The sequence below is a fragment of the Helicoverpa zea genome, chromosome 21 (genome assembly GCF_022581195.2).
Source record: "Helicoverpa zea isolate HzStark_Cry1AcR chromosome 21, ilHelZeax1.1, whole genome shotgun sequence".
In the NCBI taxonomy this organism is placed as follows: Eukaryota; Metazoa; Arthropoda; class Insecta; order Lepidoptera; family Noctuidae; genus Helicoverpa; species Helicoverpa zea.
This window is the reverse complement of record NC_061472.1, coordinates 9152386-9170747: the sequence shown is the minus strand read 5'-3', so window position 1 is coordinate 9170747 and position 18362 is coordinate 9152386. Positions and strand designations below refer to the sequence as shown.

The 18362-nt window shown below is 38.5% G+C and overlaps 3 protein-coding genes across 3 annotated transcripts; 1 reads left to right on the top strand and 2 right to left on the bottom strand.

Moving 5' to 3' along the window:
- Window positions 1-1660: 1660 nt before the first annotated feature.
- LOC124640850 lies at window positions 1661-5172 on the bottom strand. The gene is made up of 2 exons (XM_047178785.1): window positions 4187-5172; window positions 1661-3573 (listed from the first exon to the last, which is right to left on the bottom strand). Exon 2 carries the CDS (start codon window positions 3547-3549, stop codon window positions 2065-2067), a length of 1485 nt encoding a protein of 494 aa, XP_047034741.1. The 5' UTR covers window positions 3550-3573; window positions 4187-5172; the 3' UTR covers window positions 1661-2064.
- On the top strand, window positions 4191-13713 carry LOC124641055 (transcription factor Adf-1-like). The gene is made up of 3 exons (XM_047179062.1): window positions 4191-4195; window positions 11179-11336; window positions 12634-13713. The coding sequence occupies exons 1-3, from the start codon at window positions 4191-4193 to the stop codon at window positions 13563-13565; spliced, it is 1095 nt and encodes a 364-aa protein (XP_047035018.1). The 3' UTR covers window positions 13566-13713.
- On the bottom strand, window positions 11338-12639 carry LOC124640916 (protein ALP1-like). Its single transcript, XM_047178875.1, has one exon. It carries the CDS (start codon window positions 12562-12564, stop codon window positions 11677-11679), a length of 888 nt encoding a protein of 295 aa, XP_047034831.1. The 5' UTR covers window positions 12565-12639; the 3' UTR covers window positions 11338-11676.
- Window positions 13714-18362: the final 4649 nt, after the last annotated feature.

The window sequence follows — 18362 nt, the reverse complement described above, 5'->3', positions numbered from 1 at the left end:
ATCGGTCCCAGAGGTCCCGAGAAAAACCGGTTCAAATGTTAAACTTGATCAGTCACTTTATAAAGTCCAAGCCATTTGCCCAGTAGTGGGAATGGTTAGAATAGGTTCTTTACTTCACTCTTAAGACGGAATCCAAATATTTTTGAAATCGGTCCCAGAGGTCCCGAGAAAAACCGGTTCAAATGTTAAACTTGAACAGTCACTTTATAAAGCCCAAGCCATTTGCCCAGTAGTGGGAATGGTTAGAATAGGTTCTTTACTTCACTGTTGTCACGAAATCCAAATATTTTGGTAATCGGTCCCAGAGGTCCCGAGAAAAACCGGTTCAAATGTTAAACTTGATCAGTCACTTTATAAAGTCCAAGCCATTTGCCCAGTAGTGGGAATGGTTAGAATAGGTTCTTTACTTCACTCTTAAGACGGAATCCAAATATTTTTGAAATCGGTCCCAGAGGTCCCGAGAAAAACTGGTTCAAATGTTAAACTTGAACAGTCACTTTATAAAGCCCAAGCCATTTGCCCAGTAGTGGGAATGGTTAGAATAGGTTCTTTACTTCACTGTTATCACGAAATCCAAATATTTTGGAAATCGGTCCCAGAAGTCCCGAGAAAACCCGGTTCTAATGTCCAACTTGAACCAGTTCTAATGTTAGCCAGCCATTGTTAGCAAGCCATTTTAAGCAGCCACAAACCTAACAACCTCTTTTCTTGATAGATAGAGATATATATATCAGATAGATAGTGGTTTCACTGTTAACAGGATAAAAAAAAAAAAAAAACAGAAATAGACGTTTAAAGGTAATTGTTGTTTCTCTTGCTTTTCAGTCTCTATCTACCACAATCAGTCCTAAGTTCGAGTAGCGTCATGCAATTAATATCCTTAATGGCAATGGAAAAATCTTATCAAGACGAATAAAATAAGCTCAAACACGAGGTAGTAAATAGATACCGTTGAGGAGTTCCCTCGTCTCACTGTCGTCTCCATCGTCAGGTCAGGTCTTAACCACCACAGTTTTGTGGTGTCGGAGACATATACCCGATTGACAAGTTTTTATTCGATATGTGCTTACAATTTCCGAGAGTTCCATAATGTTTTAAGGTTTCTATCACCAGACCCTGGACCCTGGAACTATTTGGAAAGTAAATCCTTTTAAACAATAAAATGATTGTTTAAATCGGTTGGTAAACGACGGAGTTATGCACGTACTTACGTAAAAAGAATACAAACGAACTGAGAAACTCCTCCATTTTTTGAAGTCGGTAAAAAAAAATCTCGTTCAATACCTCGTATTTGTCGATTAATATTATAATCAGTGGTCGGAATAGGTAGAGCTATTTTGGCTACTTGCGACATGAGGACATAACATGGATATGCCAAATATTTCCCGGAATCCCGGGAATTCTTGGAATTAAAAAAACATTGTTCAAGTAGTTTTTATAGGAATAAGTAGAAGTATTTTTGTTATTTGCTACATGCGGACATAACATAGATATGCCAAATATTTCCAAAAATTCCGGGAATTATCGAAATTAAAAAAAAAACAACTAAGTACTTTCTTTTGTCAGTGCTTAATTAGAACATTATATTTAAATGGATAATCCACTTTTATTAGTTTACTATAGTAAATAGGAGACATGGAATATAAATAAAATGCGATGATCGAGTTAGATATATTATTTAATTTTCAAAACAGTTGACATTACTGGTTGGTCTGTCTACAACGATATATAAATATACTTAACTAAAGTAGTAAGTAGCAAATAAATTACAAAAATATGCATAAAGAACTTTGTACTATATCATTCGTAAAAATGTAATTATGACATTTTCAGCATTAATAACGCCGTCGTATTGAAAACATTGATAGAGAGTAGGTATTTTCACGACTCGCAGTGACGTGAAGCCGTTTCCTTATGTTAATCTTTAACGATTAGTAACAAAACTTTACGATACACTTTCTATTCCTAGAAGCTCTTGACATGCTCGTAAATGAAAGACTTCACGCTACTGCGCGTGATGAAAATAAATAACTATTTTTTTATTAATTTAATCTTTTTATTAAATTATTCTAAACCGGTAGACGATGATGTTTCATCGTCTACCAATTCTTCGCTGAAAAACCCATCACCATCTACGGAATTGAAATAAATGACCATCAGTTTTTCTATATTATCCATTTTTAATGTATTTCTTTTTACATCCATAATCCATTTATATATGGAAAATGAACGTTCGACATCTGTTGAGGTCATTGGAGCAAATTTGCATTTCAATAAAATTTGGTCATCTGTTTCATTTCTTACAATTTTTTCACTCCATTCTCGTAATATATCTATATCCGGATTTCTTTCTATAACTTTTTCAATTTTATTTTTAATATTTTCTGATGCACACTCATTTATACAAGTTCTGACTGTATCTAATATTAAAAATGAATCACTTAGCGTCAAGTGGTGCTTTTGTAATTCTTTTAAAGCAAACGGTATAACTGAAAAATATTCATCTATATATTGTAACTCGTTTTGTATGTTTTCTTTTTGTAATATGTTTTTCGCGTTTCGGATAGCTATTGCATCAGAGCTGCATAAATGAGACAAAACATCTTTTATTGCATCAAAATGTTTTGCGTAGTATGATGCTGCCTCCAACCAAGTACCCCACCTTGTAATAATTGGTTGTGGAGGTAGTGGTAAGTCAGGGTATTTTCTTTTAAAAATGCGAACACGGCTTGGCGCTTTTAGAAATATTTTTTTTACATTTGATATCAAAATATCCACATCATTATATTCCATTCGAATTTGCTCAGAAACACGATGAAGTGCGTGAGCAAAACATGTTACATGTTTTAATTGTGGTAAATAGCATTTCAATTTTTGCCCTGCAGATATCATATATGCTACACTATCAGTACATAGTATTAAAATATTATCAACTTTTTCTTCAAACGAGTTTTGCCATAGATTTTCAAGACACTGTATTACAAAGTTGGCAATGGTTTGTCCATTAACCACCTCTAACATCTTGCAGGCAATTAAATATGGCCGATTTGAGATATTCTCATGCAATGGTTTTATCAAAAAATGTACAATATTTCTACCTAAAAAATCTGTTGTCTCGTCTAATGATATCCACAATTTTTCAGTTTGATTTTTTTCATAAATTGTTTTGATTTTGTTAGTAAAAACTTTATCTAAATATACTTTTCGTAACAGCGACTCATCGGGTACTTTACGACTAGTACAAGTACAACAACAAACAGTACAGATATATTTCTGAAAAAACTCCTTGAATGCTGGATTTTTCATCTGCGACCAGGGAATATTGCACAGAACCAGAAACTTGATCAGGTCGGAATAAAATTCCTCCGGAGGCCGTTTAAACGTTCCCTTGTGCACGGCTCCTTCGACATGTCTATTGATGTTACATTTTTTCGCCGTTATATGGCTCTCGCACTTCGAGCAATATATTGAACGACTAGCGTGGTCGTATAACAGCTCTGGATATTCGGATATCCACTTTTGTACTGTTTCTTCCTTGATATTTGGCATTTTTGGCTTTTCTTGTTTATCGCCCTAAAACAATAGTAAACAGTTAAAATCTTTCCAATAAATAGTCGAAATAAAAACGGTGTGAAAAATTCACGAAAAATTGTTCCACACACAGTTGCACAATTGCACAGTAAGTATGAGATACATAATTCAAATGCATTTTGTTAGCCGATTAAGACAATCAGATAGAACACTGTCAAGCTCATGTCCGAAAATATTTAGGTAAGAGCAGTCAATAGCCAATGAAAATGGTTATTGTGGGAAAACGCGGTACTTGAAGGGGTGTGCGAGGGGGAGGACTTAGTCCACCTTGTATTGTAATTGACTTAGCTTTTAACACAAGATTATATTAGAAAAAAGCGGTCAGGTGCGTGTCGGATCACCTACAAGGTGTAGGGTAGCGGAAGAGCACAATTTACGTAAACAAGTTCCCTGCTACTCAGGTCACTAACGAAAAATTCCACTTCAAACTTTTGTATATCAAAATTGGCTGTGACAAACAGACGGACAAGGCAAAACTATAAAGCTTCCTTTGGAACTTCGGAAGCCTGAAAAAATATGTATTTAGCAGAGGACAATTACTTTACTTTTTCACTAAATGTCCTTTGTAGATATTATAAAAATAAAAAACACTTACCCAAATGTGGTAGGTAAATCAAATAAACAGTTTCAAATGTATCCAGTCCGCAAAAAACAAATCAAAATTCGTAAATCCAAGCCAAAGTATTCGTGTTAGTAAGATTCCAGAAACCAGTTAACAAGCCAACGTCAAATAAAATAAGGAACACAATAAATCACACGTGCGCACTCTACAAGCCGAAACAAAAGAGTGAGTGAAGCCCGCTGTACCTGTATTTGTATAAGTGAGACAGCTAATACTTTAGACGTTTTAAGATAGAAAGAGACAAAAAATAAGCGACGAAAACAGCGCTTACGACGGGTTGGCAACATGGAGCATAAACATATAATAATAAAAGAGAGATAAATTGGTTTGTTCTTGATGTATCGATAACTTAGTGTAGCAGGAGCTGGTCAGGAAAACTCGTAGACTGATTTGACAATTGTGTATTACATTAATTACAATAAATACGAAATAACAAAATGCGGCGTCACCGCCGTGGTAAAATGAGAAGCGCCGTCTCGCTCGCAGCGGCGCAGGCGAGCGCTCGTGCCCGCCGATCCCGCGCCCCTCCCGCTGCCCGCGTAAACCCGGCGCTAGCACTCCCCTCGCGCTCCCCCTCAGCCGTCGCGTACCTCCAGCCGGTGGCAGCGATATTATCTTTTTCTATTCTGTATTGTGTAGGCATTTAATATTTCCTTGTGCAGTAAAGTATATTTAGTATCGTTTCTAACAGTTTTACTTAATTAATTCATATTTCACGAAGCTACCTCTAACAACGTTCCAGGATCCCTGTGTGTGTTTATAAGTAAGTATATACTGTTTGGGTGCTCACCTACTACCTGCTCATAACTGCCCACTTACCCATATTAACTCACTTAAATCAATCGACAATTTCAAAATCCCGGGATTTCAGAGGCATGTCCATGTTAATATCAATGTTTGCGGTCATTCACCCCAAATAGCTCTACCTATTCCGACCACTGATTATAATGCATTTCAATTAAGGTAATAAAAGTGGAATAGTTAAGAGTTCGTAAGCATATTTTTCGTAGTATTGAATAAGAGTCAAACCAGTTTTTCTCAGCACTCCTGGGATAGATTTCGAAATATTTCGGTCTGGGACCTATTATAAGCCTATGGAACATAATACACTATGCAGTTACTGTGGGCAACTCTTGAGCCCAACTTCCATACAAAGAATAGCATTGTCCTTTATGATCAATATTTTATGATTTGAACAGTTTTGGATTATGAATTTTGCAGATAGGGCTGAAACTTTTCAACTTATCATAGTACGAGGTATAAGTATGTCTGGCGTTGAGAAGGAAGGAAGAAGCGCTGTATCGTGTCGCTACCTTTTATCACGCTTTTAGAAAATGATTTCAACATAAAGGCCTAAAACTGCCAACTGTTAAAACTAAAGGTAGAAACACATTATTGAAACGCCACGCCACCCGACAAAACGTGATGCGTGTTGAGTGGAATCAATTCGTACTATTTTCTATGCCTAGAATCACATTATAAACACCCGACGCAACAACATGCGCGTACACGCCACCCGATCCCTGACTGCCAGATCAACGTGTCGCCGGTGGTGGGGGTAAACACGCCACCCGACGCACCGCTCGCAGTGTGTTTCTAGTGCAGACCCGACGCCACGCGTCATTTGTTCGAGAACTTTCTTTGATTTTGCACGCGGATTTTATTTGCATCTTTTGGAAATGAGGGACGAACAATTAATAGCAGCGTTTTACCTGAAATAAAACGCATATTAAATACTTACCTTATTTGAAGCTTACTAGTTTGAGATAGGCACCTACGTGTTTTCCGCTTTTATCTCTGTCCTTTTCTACCCCATATCTTGCATCTCTCTCGCACACCGACCAGTTTCACTCCCCACCAGGCAGGAGGCGACGAGTGTTCTCGGCGGCCACAGTTCGTCATTGAGTCGAAAACACCAGGCAGAAATTAAAATGTAAGCTTCAAATAAGGTAAGTATTTAATATGCGTTTTATTTCAGGTAAAACGCTGCTATTAAATTTTTGACCGTTATTTGAAGCTTACTAGTTTGAGACGTGTTTGTTATCGCCTGGTGGAAGTGGACGCCAATGTGAGCAAAAGCACAATGAAATTGTGTATGTAAATAGGTACTTAGGTACACGAGTAATCACATGTAAGTATGTGTATTGCATCCTGGAATACTAATGTAATCAAAGTTAACTGGTACTGGTACTCAGCTACATCCTGTTAGACTGGAAGCCGACCCCAACATAGTTGGGAAAGGGGCTCGAAGGATGAGTAATAAAAATTAAAAGAGAGATGCAAGAACAAAAGCAAAAATTGATTTCATTTTCTAATAGTAATTAACAAAAACATTGCGATACTTCTTAATAACAATAGTAACAAAAATATAGACATTAATCAGCTGGATTAATTAAATAATCGAGATAACTTGCTACTTCTATTTAGTGGGTATCTTTCCCTTCTGTAAAAATGGGCAAATGTATTGCCTGATCGCCAATTACCCTTTGCTAATATATCGTCCAAAGGTATATTGTCAACACAGATTTTGACGCTACCGCCGAGTGGAAGCTTCCTGGGGTTGTAGTTATTCCTGCCTCTTTTAACAATGTCTTAATCCACCCGCATCATCGTTCGAGTGCCTGCCTTTGGTTGGCCTCTAACGGATATAAATAAATTTAAGGAATTAGCCGATGTCCGTCTATCTTCTAACAAGGCTTTAGTCTTTCTGACCCAATACACTGGACTTAGATTTATATTTTCCTGATTATCCATCAAACAACAACCCGACTGCCTATGACTAGAACTGTCGGTCTTAGAGCCAAAGACTGGCCATAAGATTAAATTATCTTTGTTGTTTTTGAAATGTTCTGGGTCTATTGCAAGCAAGGAAAGATCATGGACTCGCCTTTCCGGAACAAGCTAGCAAAAGAAAGAGCAGCAGTGTGCCTGGAAGTTGCAAATGGATTATTCTCGTCTACGTTTACTGCACTTAAGTAGGTTACCAATTGGTCAATATTCCAGATGGACGGCTTCCCGGGGAACAGGTTTGCTCAGCGCTATTGATTTTAAAATGTGTCCGACTAGAACGTGTGAACCTAGCTCTAGAGTGGTTTCTGCATTGCATAGTGTAGCTATAACTGACTTGTGTAATAAAATAGTATTGTATGCTAGTTTATTTACTATGTGTAAGTCCGCTAAAAATTGGGTAAGTATAGGTCCAAATAGGGATTCAAGGATTCATAGGATCCAATTTCATACTTTTCGCCCCAATTTAACCATCGACTCCAAGCTGATTGATAAGTGTTGCGTGTGGATTGAAGAAGACTTCAGTCGGAGAGACTCCTTGTCCCTCCCCCCCCCCCCCATTTCCTTGACCTTGGCAGGGGGTATCCCCGTTGCTGTGTCTATCGGTTTCTGCTCGAGGTTCATCAATGTGTAGGGTACTGCTAATGATCGGGACTTCAAATCTGCTTGCCAAAATACCTGGTGCCACCGAAGGAACTACTATGAGATTAACTCCCGTTCCTGAATTGAGATGACTGAGGACCTACGGTATAAGGTAAGGTGGCGGTAATACCCATGCTAGCGGGTAAGTCAAAACTTGAGAAAAATGCATCGTGGAACCCCGCTTTCGGGTCCTTCAGATCTAGGGGCACGTAGTACACAACTATGTGTCCCTGGGCTCGCTTCGAGGCAAATAGGTCCACTGCTGATACAAGATGCCACTCCGGTGGAGGTTTGTGTCGGGAGAGATGGTCTGCCTGACTGTTGAATAGGGCTGGTATATGATTCACGACGTGATAGATTTGATACAGCTCAAGATAACTGAATACTCTGTACGTCAAGTTCGGTAGGCTCCTTGATCGGGTGCCACCTTGATTTCTTAGATATGACACCACAGTCCCATTTCTGCATTGAAAAATGGCTGTTGATCTCTTTAGCAACTTGCCGTGATTTTCCAGTTAATACTGCAAGCATCTCTTTCAGATCGCAGTGAAAGCCTTTTTCTCTCTCGTTCCATGAACCCATTACGGGAGTTCCGTTCAGTTGTGCCCCCATCCTACATCGGAGGCGTCCGTGGTTATAAGGTGACAGGGAAGTGGCGAATGAATATCCAAGGTTTGGTGGCAGCTGACCAGCCACCACTTTAGATCTGCTAAGGTATCTGCTGGTAGGTTCAACATTGCTATACTCCATTCACCGAGCCGTGAGCCCACAATGTAACCAAAGAATGACACTTTTTCAAAATGGTGGGTATAACCCGACCGATGACAAAAACGTCACATTTTTATGTAAAATGTTCTTAGTATCTGTGGTCTTCAATTAAGTAGGGTTCTATGTATGACAGTCAAGACTTCTAGGTTCATTTTACATGTAAACGATTTACTACATATTTCATTAAAATTAAGAAAATAATTTACGGCATTTATTATACATATTTGATTTCAATTAAGTTTGAAAAGATTGCATAAGTTCCACAGACATCGTTCTAAAATATCATTTCTAATGTTGTCAGTATATTACTTTCGTAGTTATTTTTATAAAATATGATCATTACTTCAATCGTGACTTATAAGAACCCTTTTTATGGTTTGTTCACCGTTTGGCTCACGGTTCCATGAATAGGGTAGGTATAGATTGCTGTTCAACACTGCATTGAGGATAGTGAGGAGAGCCCGGTAATGCAGTCTGCCGTATGGAACAACGAAAAGTTGCGAAGTTTAAAAGTCCTATCAAGCTATGCAGGTCTTCTTAGTTTGTCGTGCTGTTTGTCACGTAGTGCGTTTTGTCATTATCTTGTTGATAATGCTTGCGATTTATTCACTTGCCATCCAAAACATGGTGCAAATGATCCCAAAGTAGGCAAATATATCTTGGCGAGCCACCAGAAAATCGAGATACACAATTATAAGTATCCCTTGAGTTTTCAAAGTTTGAGCCACCCAAATTGGTCACTGTGGCGAAGGTCTTGGGTGCCGTGCTTAAGCCAAATGGTAGGCACGTAATCTGAAGCAGTCTTCTTCTGTATACTAGTCGAAGAACATATCTGTGACCTTCGGCTACCGGAAGGTAGAAGTAAGCCTGGGGGAGATCCACTTGCACAGCCATTCGTCTTTCTGAAGAAACTCTAGCACCCGAAAAACATTTATTAAACTGAAGGGTTCCGTAATTATGAACTTGTTGAGAACCTTGAGATTGAGTATTGGACGGTTCTTTCCGTCGCCTTTTGGGCACAAGAAACATATTGGAAAGAAAGCTGGCAGAATTTGCAGCTATCAATAGAACTTTTTGTTTTATCATTTGGGATATGACGACATCCATCTCTTTGGACTCTCTGGTCAAATCTGGCATTATCTATCAAAGGTGGCTTTTGGCCAATGGTATGCGATACCCAGTTATTATTTTTAACAAGAAAGGCGGAGCTCCCATTTCTTTCCATTGGTCTTGATATAATGTTAGGCAACCCGCCTGGAAAGTCATAACTTACGTGCCTTGTTGGACGCATCAAAGTCCGCCTGCGGTCCTGGACGCTTTCTGTTTCCTCTGTTGGACATGGTTCCTATTGTAATTTACTCGTGATATCCCAAGGGAGCTTTTAGAGTTTTGCGTCACACGCCATTCAGCGTGAGTGTGATTACCATTTCCCTTCGAGGGAAGGTTATAATGGCGACTCTTCGAAAGTCGATCCAAAAAGCCACCCTGCGAGGGTAGATTGCAATGATGGTACGACCCGCAACATGCATGATTGGTACCCTGCGAGGGTCCGTGATAATGAGCCGACCCCTGCGGGGGATGGCTAGTATACTTACTGGTCCCTGCTTTGTAATGATGCTGCTACTCGCAACATGCAAGATTGGTACCCTGCGCGGGTCCGTGATAATGAACCGACCCCTGCGGGGGGTGGCTAGTATACTTACTGGTCCCTGCTTTGTAATGATGCTGCGACTCGCAAAATGCAAGATTGGTACCCTGCGCGGGTCCGTGATAATGAACCGACCCCTGCGGGGGGTGGCTAGTATACTTACTGGCAGTCCTAGGCGGAGCGTACCAAGTCTTTCAAGGCCGAAAACCATCACACGCCGTGATAATGAGCCGACCCCTACGGGGGGTGGCTAACAGACTTACTGGCAGTCCGAGGGGAGCGTACCAAGTCTTTCAAGGCCGAAAACCATCACACGCCGTCATAATGAGCCGACCCCCATGGGGGGTGGCTAACAGACTTACTGGCAGTCCGAGGGGAGCGTACCAAGTCTTTCAAGGCCGAAAACCATCACACGCCGTAATAATGAGCCGACCCCCATGGGGAGTGGCTAACAGACTTACTGGCAGTCCGAGGGGAGCGTACCAAGTCTTTCAAGGCCGAAAAGCTTTCTTGACACCACCAGCCCTCTTCAAGTGCGGTAGTGACCAGTCCGAACTAAGGAGATGCTGGTTGGACCGCACCTCACACCATTATTTTTTGTCAAAAAGTTGAACGCCTTGCAGGATTGAACTAGGGCCACAGGTGCCTTAGGAACTTCGGGCTTGCTTTCTTTTCCATAGTCACGTGCACGGGCTGTGGTAGCTTTATTATTTACCGCATCCATATTTGCTTTATAAGTCACTCATTCTGAAAACAAATTACTGAAAAAAAAAAAGTACACGGAAGAAACTCGTGACAAAAAAGGGGTAGATGTACAAAATATTAACACTTGATTTCGCAAAATCGAATATCGAACGGTAAAACCGTTAACAAATTGTATAAAATATTATAAACTCACCTGTGTTCTGCGAGAGCACTGAGTTTATTTTTCAACGAAATACTACAGCGGTTGGTTAGACCAACCTTCTCGGGCGGAAAACAAGACGCCAATGACGAACTGTGGCCGCCGAGAACACTCGTCGCCTCCTGCCTGGTGGGGAGTGAAACTGGTCGGTGTGCGAGAGAGATGCAAGATATGGGGTAGAAAAGGACAGAGATAAAAGCGGAAAACACGTAGGTGCCTATCTCAAACTAGTAAGCTTCAAATAACGGTCAAGAATTTAATAGAATTAGTGAAACGATATCCTATTCTATATAATACTAATTTAGCTCAGTACAGGGACCATACTGTACGAAATAATGCTTGGGAAGAAATTGCAGGGGAAATGGATACACCAGGTAAGTTTTATTACGAATATTATTTATTACAAAATAGAATATACTTATTTTTTACTTGAATATATATACCTATTGGATAGGACTGTATATAAAATTGAATAAAAAATGCTTCGTGAAAATTATATAAGAGAGTTGTATTCCGCAAGACTTATTTTTGACAACGAAAAATTAAAAAAAGATAAAACAAAACACAGACACAAAGAGGTTCCTACTTTATAGGTTTTGGTGTTTTACATTAAAAAAGGTTTCACGTTCTGGGTATCCCGAACACCTATGTTAACTAAATATACATATATCTCGTATGAACTTAGTTTTGTGATTTTTTTGAAGAGTAGCCATGTTATGAATGTCGTCTACCTCTCCTCACAATATCAAGCTGCCACGGAACGGCGCCTTCACTGTTAAAATATTCTTTGAATTTGTTTCTCACTGTAAAAGCATATTGTGTGGAATTTCTACGAATTGGATTTAAATTGTCAAAGGCGGTAGATTCTGTCACATTTGTCTCTGGATGATCACAGTTCGAGGGTAAATTATCCGTGCCCAAATAATTGTGTAAGCAACATGTTGCTAAAATTATTTTGTCGACCATGTCAGGTTGTACTGACATAGGACCTGCAAATACACGCCATCTTGATCTTAAGATGCCAAAAGCATTCTCGACTATTCGTCGAGCACGACTGAGTCTGTAATTGAATATTTTATTGGGTTCATTGTTACGAACGTCATTCTTACTGTAGGGTCGCATCAAAAATGGGTTTAAGGGAAAAGCTTCATCTGCCACAATCACATGTGGCAATGGTTCTGAATTTGGAGTTAAAGGGTTAGCGGCTGGCAATTCTAATTTTCCTTTTTCTATTAATTCTCCTAAAATGGATTTTTCAAATATGCCACCATCGCTGTTTTTACCATAGGATCCGACGTCCACAACTAAAAATCTATACTTTGGATCTACTACAGCTAGTAACACGATTGAATTAGTTCCCTTATAATTCCAGTAATTTGAACCACCATTTATAGGACAAATAATATTCACATGTTTTCCATCTATTGCTCCACAGCAATTTGGGAAATTCCAGTAATTTCTAAAACCATTTTCTGATTCTTGCCAAATTGCAGTTGTAGGTTTGGGCATATAAATAGGACCCATTTTCTTCCAAATTGCATTGCAAACGTCTTGCACAATGTTTCGTACGGTACTGAATCCCATTCGATAGTTGAATCCCATCGATCTAAATGAATTGCCCGTGGCTAAAAACCTATAACAAAAAATTTCATTATTTTTCTTTTCTTTCAGTTGAAGATGTAAAAAATAAATGGGCAAAATTAAGAAACTGCTTCACAAATGCATTGAAAAGACGCCGCAAGAAGAGCGGTCAAGCAGCAACTAATTTAGTACCTTGGAAATTTGAGAAGCAGATGGAATTTCTGTTACCACATTTAGAAGGGAGACAGACTGTTACAAACTTAGCTGATATAAATGATGAAGATTCAACACAACACTCTGAATTGCAATTTTCTGAAGAATCTGCACTTTCACCTCCTCCTATAATTCGTTCACCTACTCCAGGGTCCTCTTCTTCCAGGGCATCTGCTGCAAGAGCTTGTACTACTCTAAATTTTACCCCGAGACGCATAAACAAAAATGATAGTGATACTCAAATTTTACGAGAAATGGTTGATGTAATGAAAACGACGCAGGATATGAGACAGAAAAGAGGAGTACCAGACATGGATGAAAATGACTATTTTTTTTTATCAATGAGTAAACAATTGAAGAAGTTACCTAAAACAGACCAAGCTGAAATAAAATTTCAATTACATAAGCTAATACATGATTCGGAAATGAAAATGCTTAATAACCGTGAAAGAATTCTGAACACACCGATAAATATTACTAGTGATAATATAATTCACAATTCTAATAAGCCATTTATTGTAAAACCAAATCAAAGTCCATATACACACACTAGGACAACAGAAAAAGAAAATGTACCGGTTAATATTATCCCTCACCAAACATCGCGTGATTTAGAGAAGACTACATTATACTATAACTTAAATACGAATCAAATAATGTCGAATCCAAATGTGACTCAATATAGATATTACGACCATTCTCTATCAGCACAAAATGATGTGTCAAAAGTAGAAGCTGGACAGTTGCCAAATGAAAATACTAATTTGAAAGAATATTATGATAGTTTTGACCATGAAGAAAAGTTTTAAAAGACAGTCTGATCTTATTTTTTTTTAAATATCTAGTAGTTACTTACCTGAGGCATACAGCAAGTCTTTCTTTTGTACTGATTGCTTCGCGAAATGTTGTCCTTTTCTTTTGTATATCATTTTTAATAAATTCATGTATTTCCTCAAATTGTGTTTTAGTAACCCGAAAATACATATGAAATCTTTCGCTGTCATTAAGTAAATCTTGATAAAGAGCATGATATTCACCACACGTACTTCTCTTTTCATTTATTTCATGCACCCAGTAACGTCTAGTTTGTTTCTTATTCTTGAGTCGTTTTAGTAACATATATGTACCCAAAATTTGCATCAATCCATCTTCAAAATCTTCATCTGACTCGTTATTTAGAAGATCCATAGTACACGACTATACATGTTCACCGCCGCACATAGACTGAATTAAAAAATTGCGAGCGTGTCGTGGCATCACGTGTTGGTAATGTGCACAGTGCTCATGGGGTGGCGACACGTTGTGTGGCGTGGCGTTTCAATAATGTGTTTCTACCTTAATTGAATATTCTGTGCGATGCATGATTTGCTGTACTAAAAATTGTGTTGAAAGAAGAGTATCGGTGTTGTTTTCATTATTCTTGGATACATTTTAAGAAATAATGGGAAGTAATTTCTATTTATATAACAAGGCCGCTTGTAGCTACAAAAAATATCACCGGTTTCCATGGTGACATATCAAAGTTGTTATCCAGTTATTGTGTTTTTATGTTTCATGTGGTACATTTGTCTTATGGCGAGAATAGTATCTAATACGTGAGCTGGGAACATGTATCCTGTCTGTCGAGTGGAGCAGCTCATCAACATATCGCAAGGTCGCTCGTGCGTTTCGTGTGGAAGGAACCTCTACTCCTGTCTCGCTGTGGTGTCACATAATGTGATTCCCTGCTGTTATCATAAAGCGCAAAGGCCTAGCGCTGTTTGCAGAGATATTACAAGAAGCATGGAGTGATAATGCCTGGTGAGATCAATCCAGTTCTTATGTATCCCATTATGACCTTTTACCATTATTTTATAAAAGATGATTAAAACTGCATACGTGTCAATTTTAACCGTTGATCACTTATGTTTGTTGGCACTTGATATGAGTAATGATGATATTTTGGATTACTATTTTGATTTTATGTGTCAAAGTTATGTGTGTCGTGCAGCTATTGGCTTATTTAGCCATAAAAGAAAGTGATTGCGGCACTAATAACCGCATAGACAAGCACTGCCACAATCGTCTGACCAAGATGCTATGTGGCCAATGATGATGATGATGATGTCAAAGTTATAATTAAGTCATGGATTTATTTCTTTGGAAACTTAGATCCTTCAAATGAATGGTCAGCAGTGGCCGAGCGAAATGTGACCTCCTTGGCTTTCTTTGAGAGCTGCAAGGCAATTTGACAATGACAAGGACTTTGAGGACGTTCGAATGTACATGAGTCTTTGTGTGCGTGCCATGAAAGGGTGCATGAATATTGATGTGTTGATCTAATTGACCTACTTTCAATGACTGATTTTGACCTTGACTGTATTTTAGCTTGGAAATGGTCTTTTCCTTGATTTTGACTTTGACATACTGATGGTGCTAGTTGTCTAGACCACTTTGAGAGAACATACGACGGTATGGGTCTCTGTTCCACGTCTTCATAGTATGCTACCTATAGCTTAAATGCGTGCCTATGCTATGAGCGTGTGTAATGACAAGCAAACTGGGAGCCTCTGTCACCGAGAACATACAACGGCATGGGTCTCTGTTTCACGTCGTCATAGTATGCAACCTATAGCCTAAACGCGTGCCTATGCTATGAATGCGTGAAATGACATGCAACATTTTTTTTTGTTACCCTTCCTTTTCTCCTGCTGCAGACTTATACTTACACAAAAACGACTACTACGAGTAAATTACTTATACCTTGCTTAACATGTTTCAGATCATGAGCAACATCTCGGTGATCAGCTTATGGGTAGTTGATCTGATGCTGAAGAGTCGAATAATACTGCTGGCGAGGACGCCGCAGGGTCAGGAACGGCCGTGTTAGATATGAATCCTCCTTGCTACCAACCTGGCCTGACCGGGCTGGTATAGAAGAAGAAGTTAGGACGGATAGAAGGATGACGGACGTTGAAGATGTCACATCGTGATCTTATAATTAATTATCGATATTGTATTTGCTATTCAAAGTTGGCTTCTGCTAAATCCTTTGTAAGAAATAAACCTTACCAGGTTAAATGTTTATAGACGTGTGTTATTCATTTTCAAGTACCACTTCTGATCTGACCTCTAAGAACATATATATTTAATAAATTTTTAACAATATTTAATTTGCCATGGTACTCGTCCATGCTCAGACATAAAGTATTCCGCAAAATGATTGCGAACTGTACTTGCTGTCATAGTATTGTATTGTATTGATGGCGACCTTGGTAAAGCCGATAGTTCAGGGCCAAGATTGATGGTTGATATTTCACGCATACCCTCTTCTTTATGTATAAAGTTCTGTAGTAAACAACACGTTTTTACAATTTTAACTGCTAAATCAAGTGACACATCTAGAGGACGATGGGGAATTCTCCATTTATTAGCCATAATGCCAAAAGCACAGTCTATATATCGCCTTGCTCGGGTCAAACGATAGTTAAAGACCGATTTAGTCGCATTCAGCAGTTGGCCACTGAATGGGCGAAGTATGTTTTCGTGTAACGCAAAAGCCTCGTCCCCAACAAAAATGTAGGGTAGATCGATATTTGATTCTTCCAGTTGTGCAGGCTTTGGCAAATTTAACGTCTTGTTCACTAAGCTTTTCCAAAAAGCAGTCTCCTTGAAAACATTTGAATCACATTCTTTGCCGTATGCACCAACATCAATGAAAATATAATTATAATTTGTATCAATTACCGCCATCAAAACAATTGAAAAGTAATGTTTGTAATTTAAAAACATTGACCCACTTCTTTTGGGATGTTGGTGCAACTGAGTTATGCAGTGAATACAAGCTATTGCAAGAAGAGTACCAAATAACACTGCGCCACAAGACGTTTTAAATTATATTTGTGCAAATGGGCTTCTAGATAGCGTACCTAATTTAGTAACAGCAATAAGGGTATTGCTCACTCTTTCCGTGTCTGTGGCCAGTGGAGAGCGCAGTTTTTCTAAACTTAAACTGATTAAAACAAATCTACGGTCCACAATGACTCAAGAGAAATTGCTGAAACAATTGATTTAAAAGAAATGGTTTCTACATTTGCAAGAATGAAGGCAACAAAAATTCATTTTTCATAAATTAATGTCTACAGCCTAGCAACAGAATCGTGTCACAAGACTATGCTCTAATTAGATGATTAAAAAATACACTTATAATCTGCTTTGCTTTAATTACCTGAACCCATGCCAGTACCTAGTAAAAATGATTTTTGATCTTTGAATATGCTATTTCCGGGTAATTCAAAAGTACAGAATTCGCAGTTTTGTTTAGTGTCTAGTGTTTTTTTTGTTGTTTTTTATGGGCGTCGTTCCAATGTTTTGCCTAGGGCGCCAATTTTCGTTGAGCCGGCGCTGGGTGCATAGTAACCATCCACCATCTTCTCTTTCGCCATGAAATGAAGTAAAATTTTAAAAAGCGGGCGTAAAATGTTTGACAGTTTTGAAGTTTCGTGTCGGCCATGTTTAAATTGAACATAGCCGAGCCGTTATTGGTTAATTGAATGAATTTAGTCACAGAAAGTTCATTCTAAAAGTTTTTTAGAATGAATTGAAAAAAATTGAGGTTAATTTTATGTTACTTTTAAAATTTAGCTGAGATTTAAGGGACAAAGTGGCATAAAAACTTATTTTGCAATATGTGATACTGAAAATGTTAACTGCAGGTTGTGTGATAAAAAGTACTCGCACAAAGGTACAACCACCAGTGCTATGACAAAACACCTGGAAGCTATACACAAAAATGAATATGAAGAACTGGAAAAAAGAGAACTTGAAAAGCAAGTTGCTGCTAAAATTAATTCTTCGGCGTCCTCCTCGCGACAATGTACAAAAACTGACCTTAAGCAAATGTTTTTGAGTGATTGCGTTGAAAAAAATAAGTCTTTCGTGCTGGATAATTTGGTTGGCGAAATGATCGCTCTGGAAGACTTACCATTTCGTTTTGTGGAATCACTTGGATTTGTGAGATTGATTAACCACGCATGCCCTTCATAATTTCGTTTTTGATTATTAAAAACATTCGCTAAATATTCGCATAATTTTTGCGAATGCGGATATTGAAAAAATGCTAATATTCGTTACATCACTAGTGTGTACAGCCGCCAAACGGTAAGTGACCTCGTCTTGCTCAAGACACAGGGAAAGAACGATACGACAATTTAACAAACATTTTGACCAAATACAAAAAGTTCTTTTATTTAATTCAACAACATTTTTAGATCCTCGGTTTAAAAAATTACACCTTAATGATGGAACATTTTTAGCAAAGACATAAGACGATCTATTGAAGAAAACCGAGGGCGAGAACCTGAGCATTGCCCACTGTCAATTACTTTGGCTGCTGCTAATGTCGATAATGATGACATTTAGAAATTTCAGTCGTATATCGATACTGTCATAGGTCGATAATTGACTGAAACCCACAACAAGCTGTTGTTGGAGATTATGAAAACCAGTCAAAATCACATTCAGACATCTGAATTAAACTTGTACATAGCTGCACCTCTGATAGGATTAAAAGAAGACCCTTTAGAATCCTGGAGAAGCTATCAGAGAGCTTATCCCCAACTCACACA

Excerpts from the sequence above, each read along its gene's own strand:
- LOC124640850 (XM_047178785.1), bottom strand. The coding sequence starts at position 3,549 with ATGCCAAATATCAAGGAAGAAACAGTACAAAAGTGGATATCCGAATAT.
- LOC124641055 (XM_047179062.1), top strand. Across the intron at positions 11,337-12,633 it reads AGGGGAAATGGATACACCAG|TTGAAGATGTAAAAAATAAA; the intron begins GTAAGTTTTATT and ends CTTTTCTTTCAG.
- LOC124640916 (XM_047178875.1), bottom strand. The coding sequence starts at position 12,564 with ATGGGATTCAACTATCGAATGGGATTCAGTACCGTACGAAACATTGTG.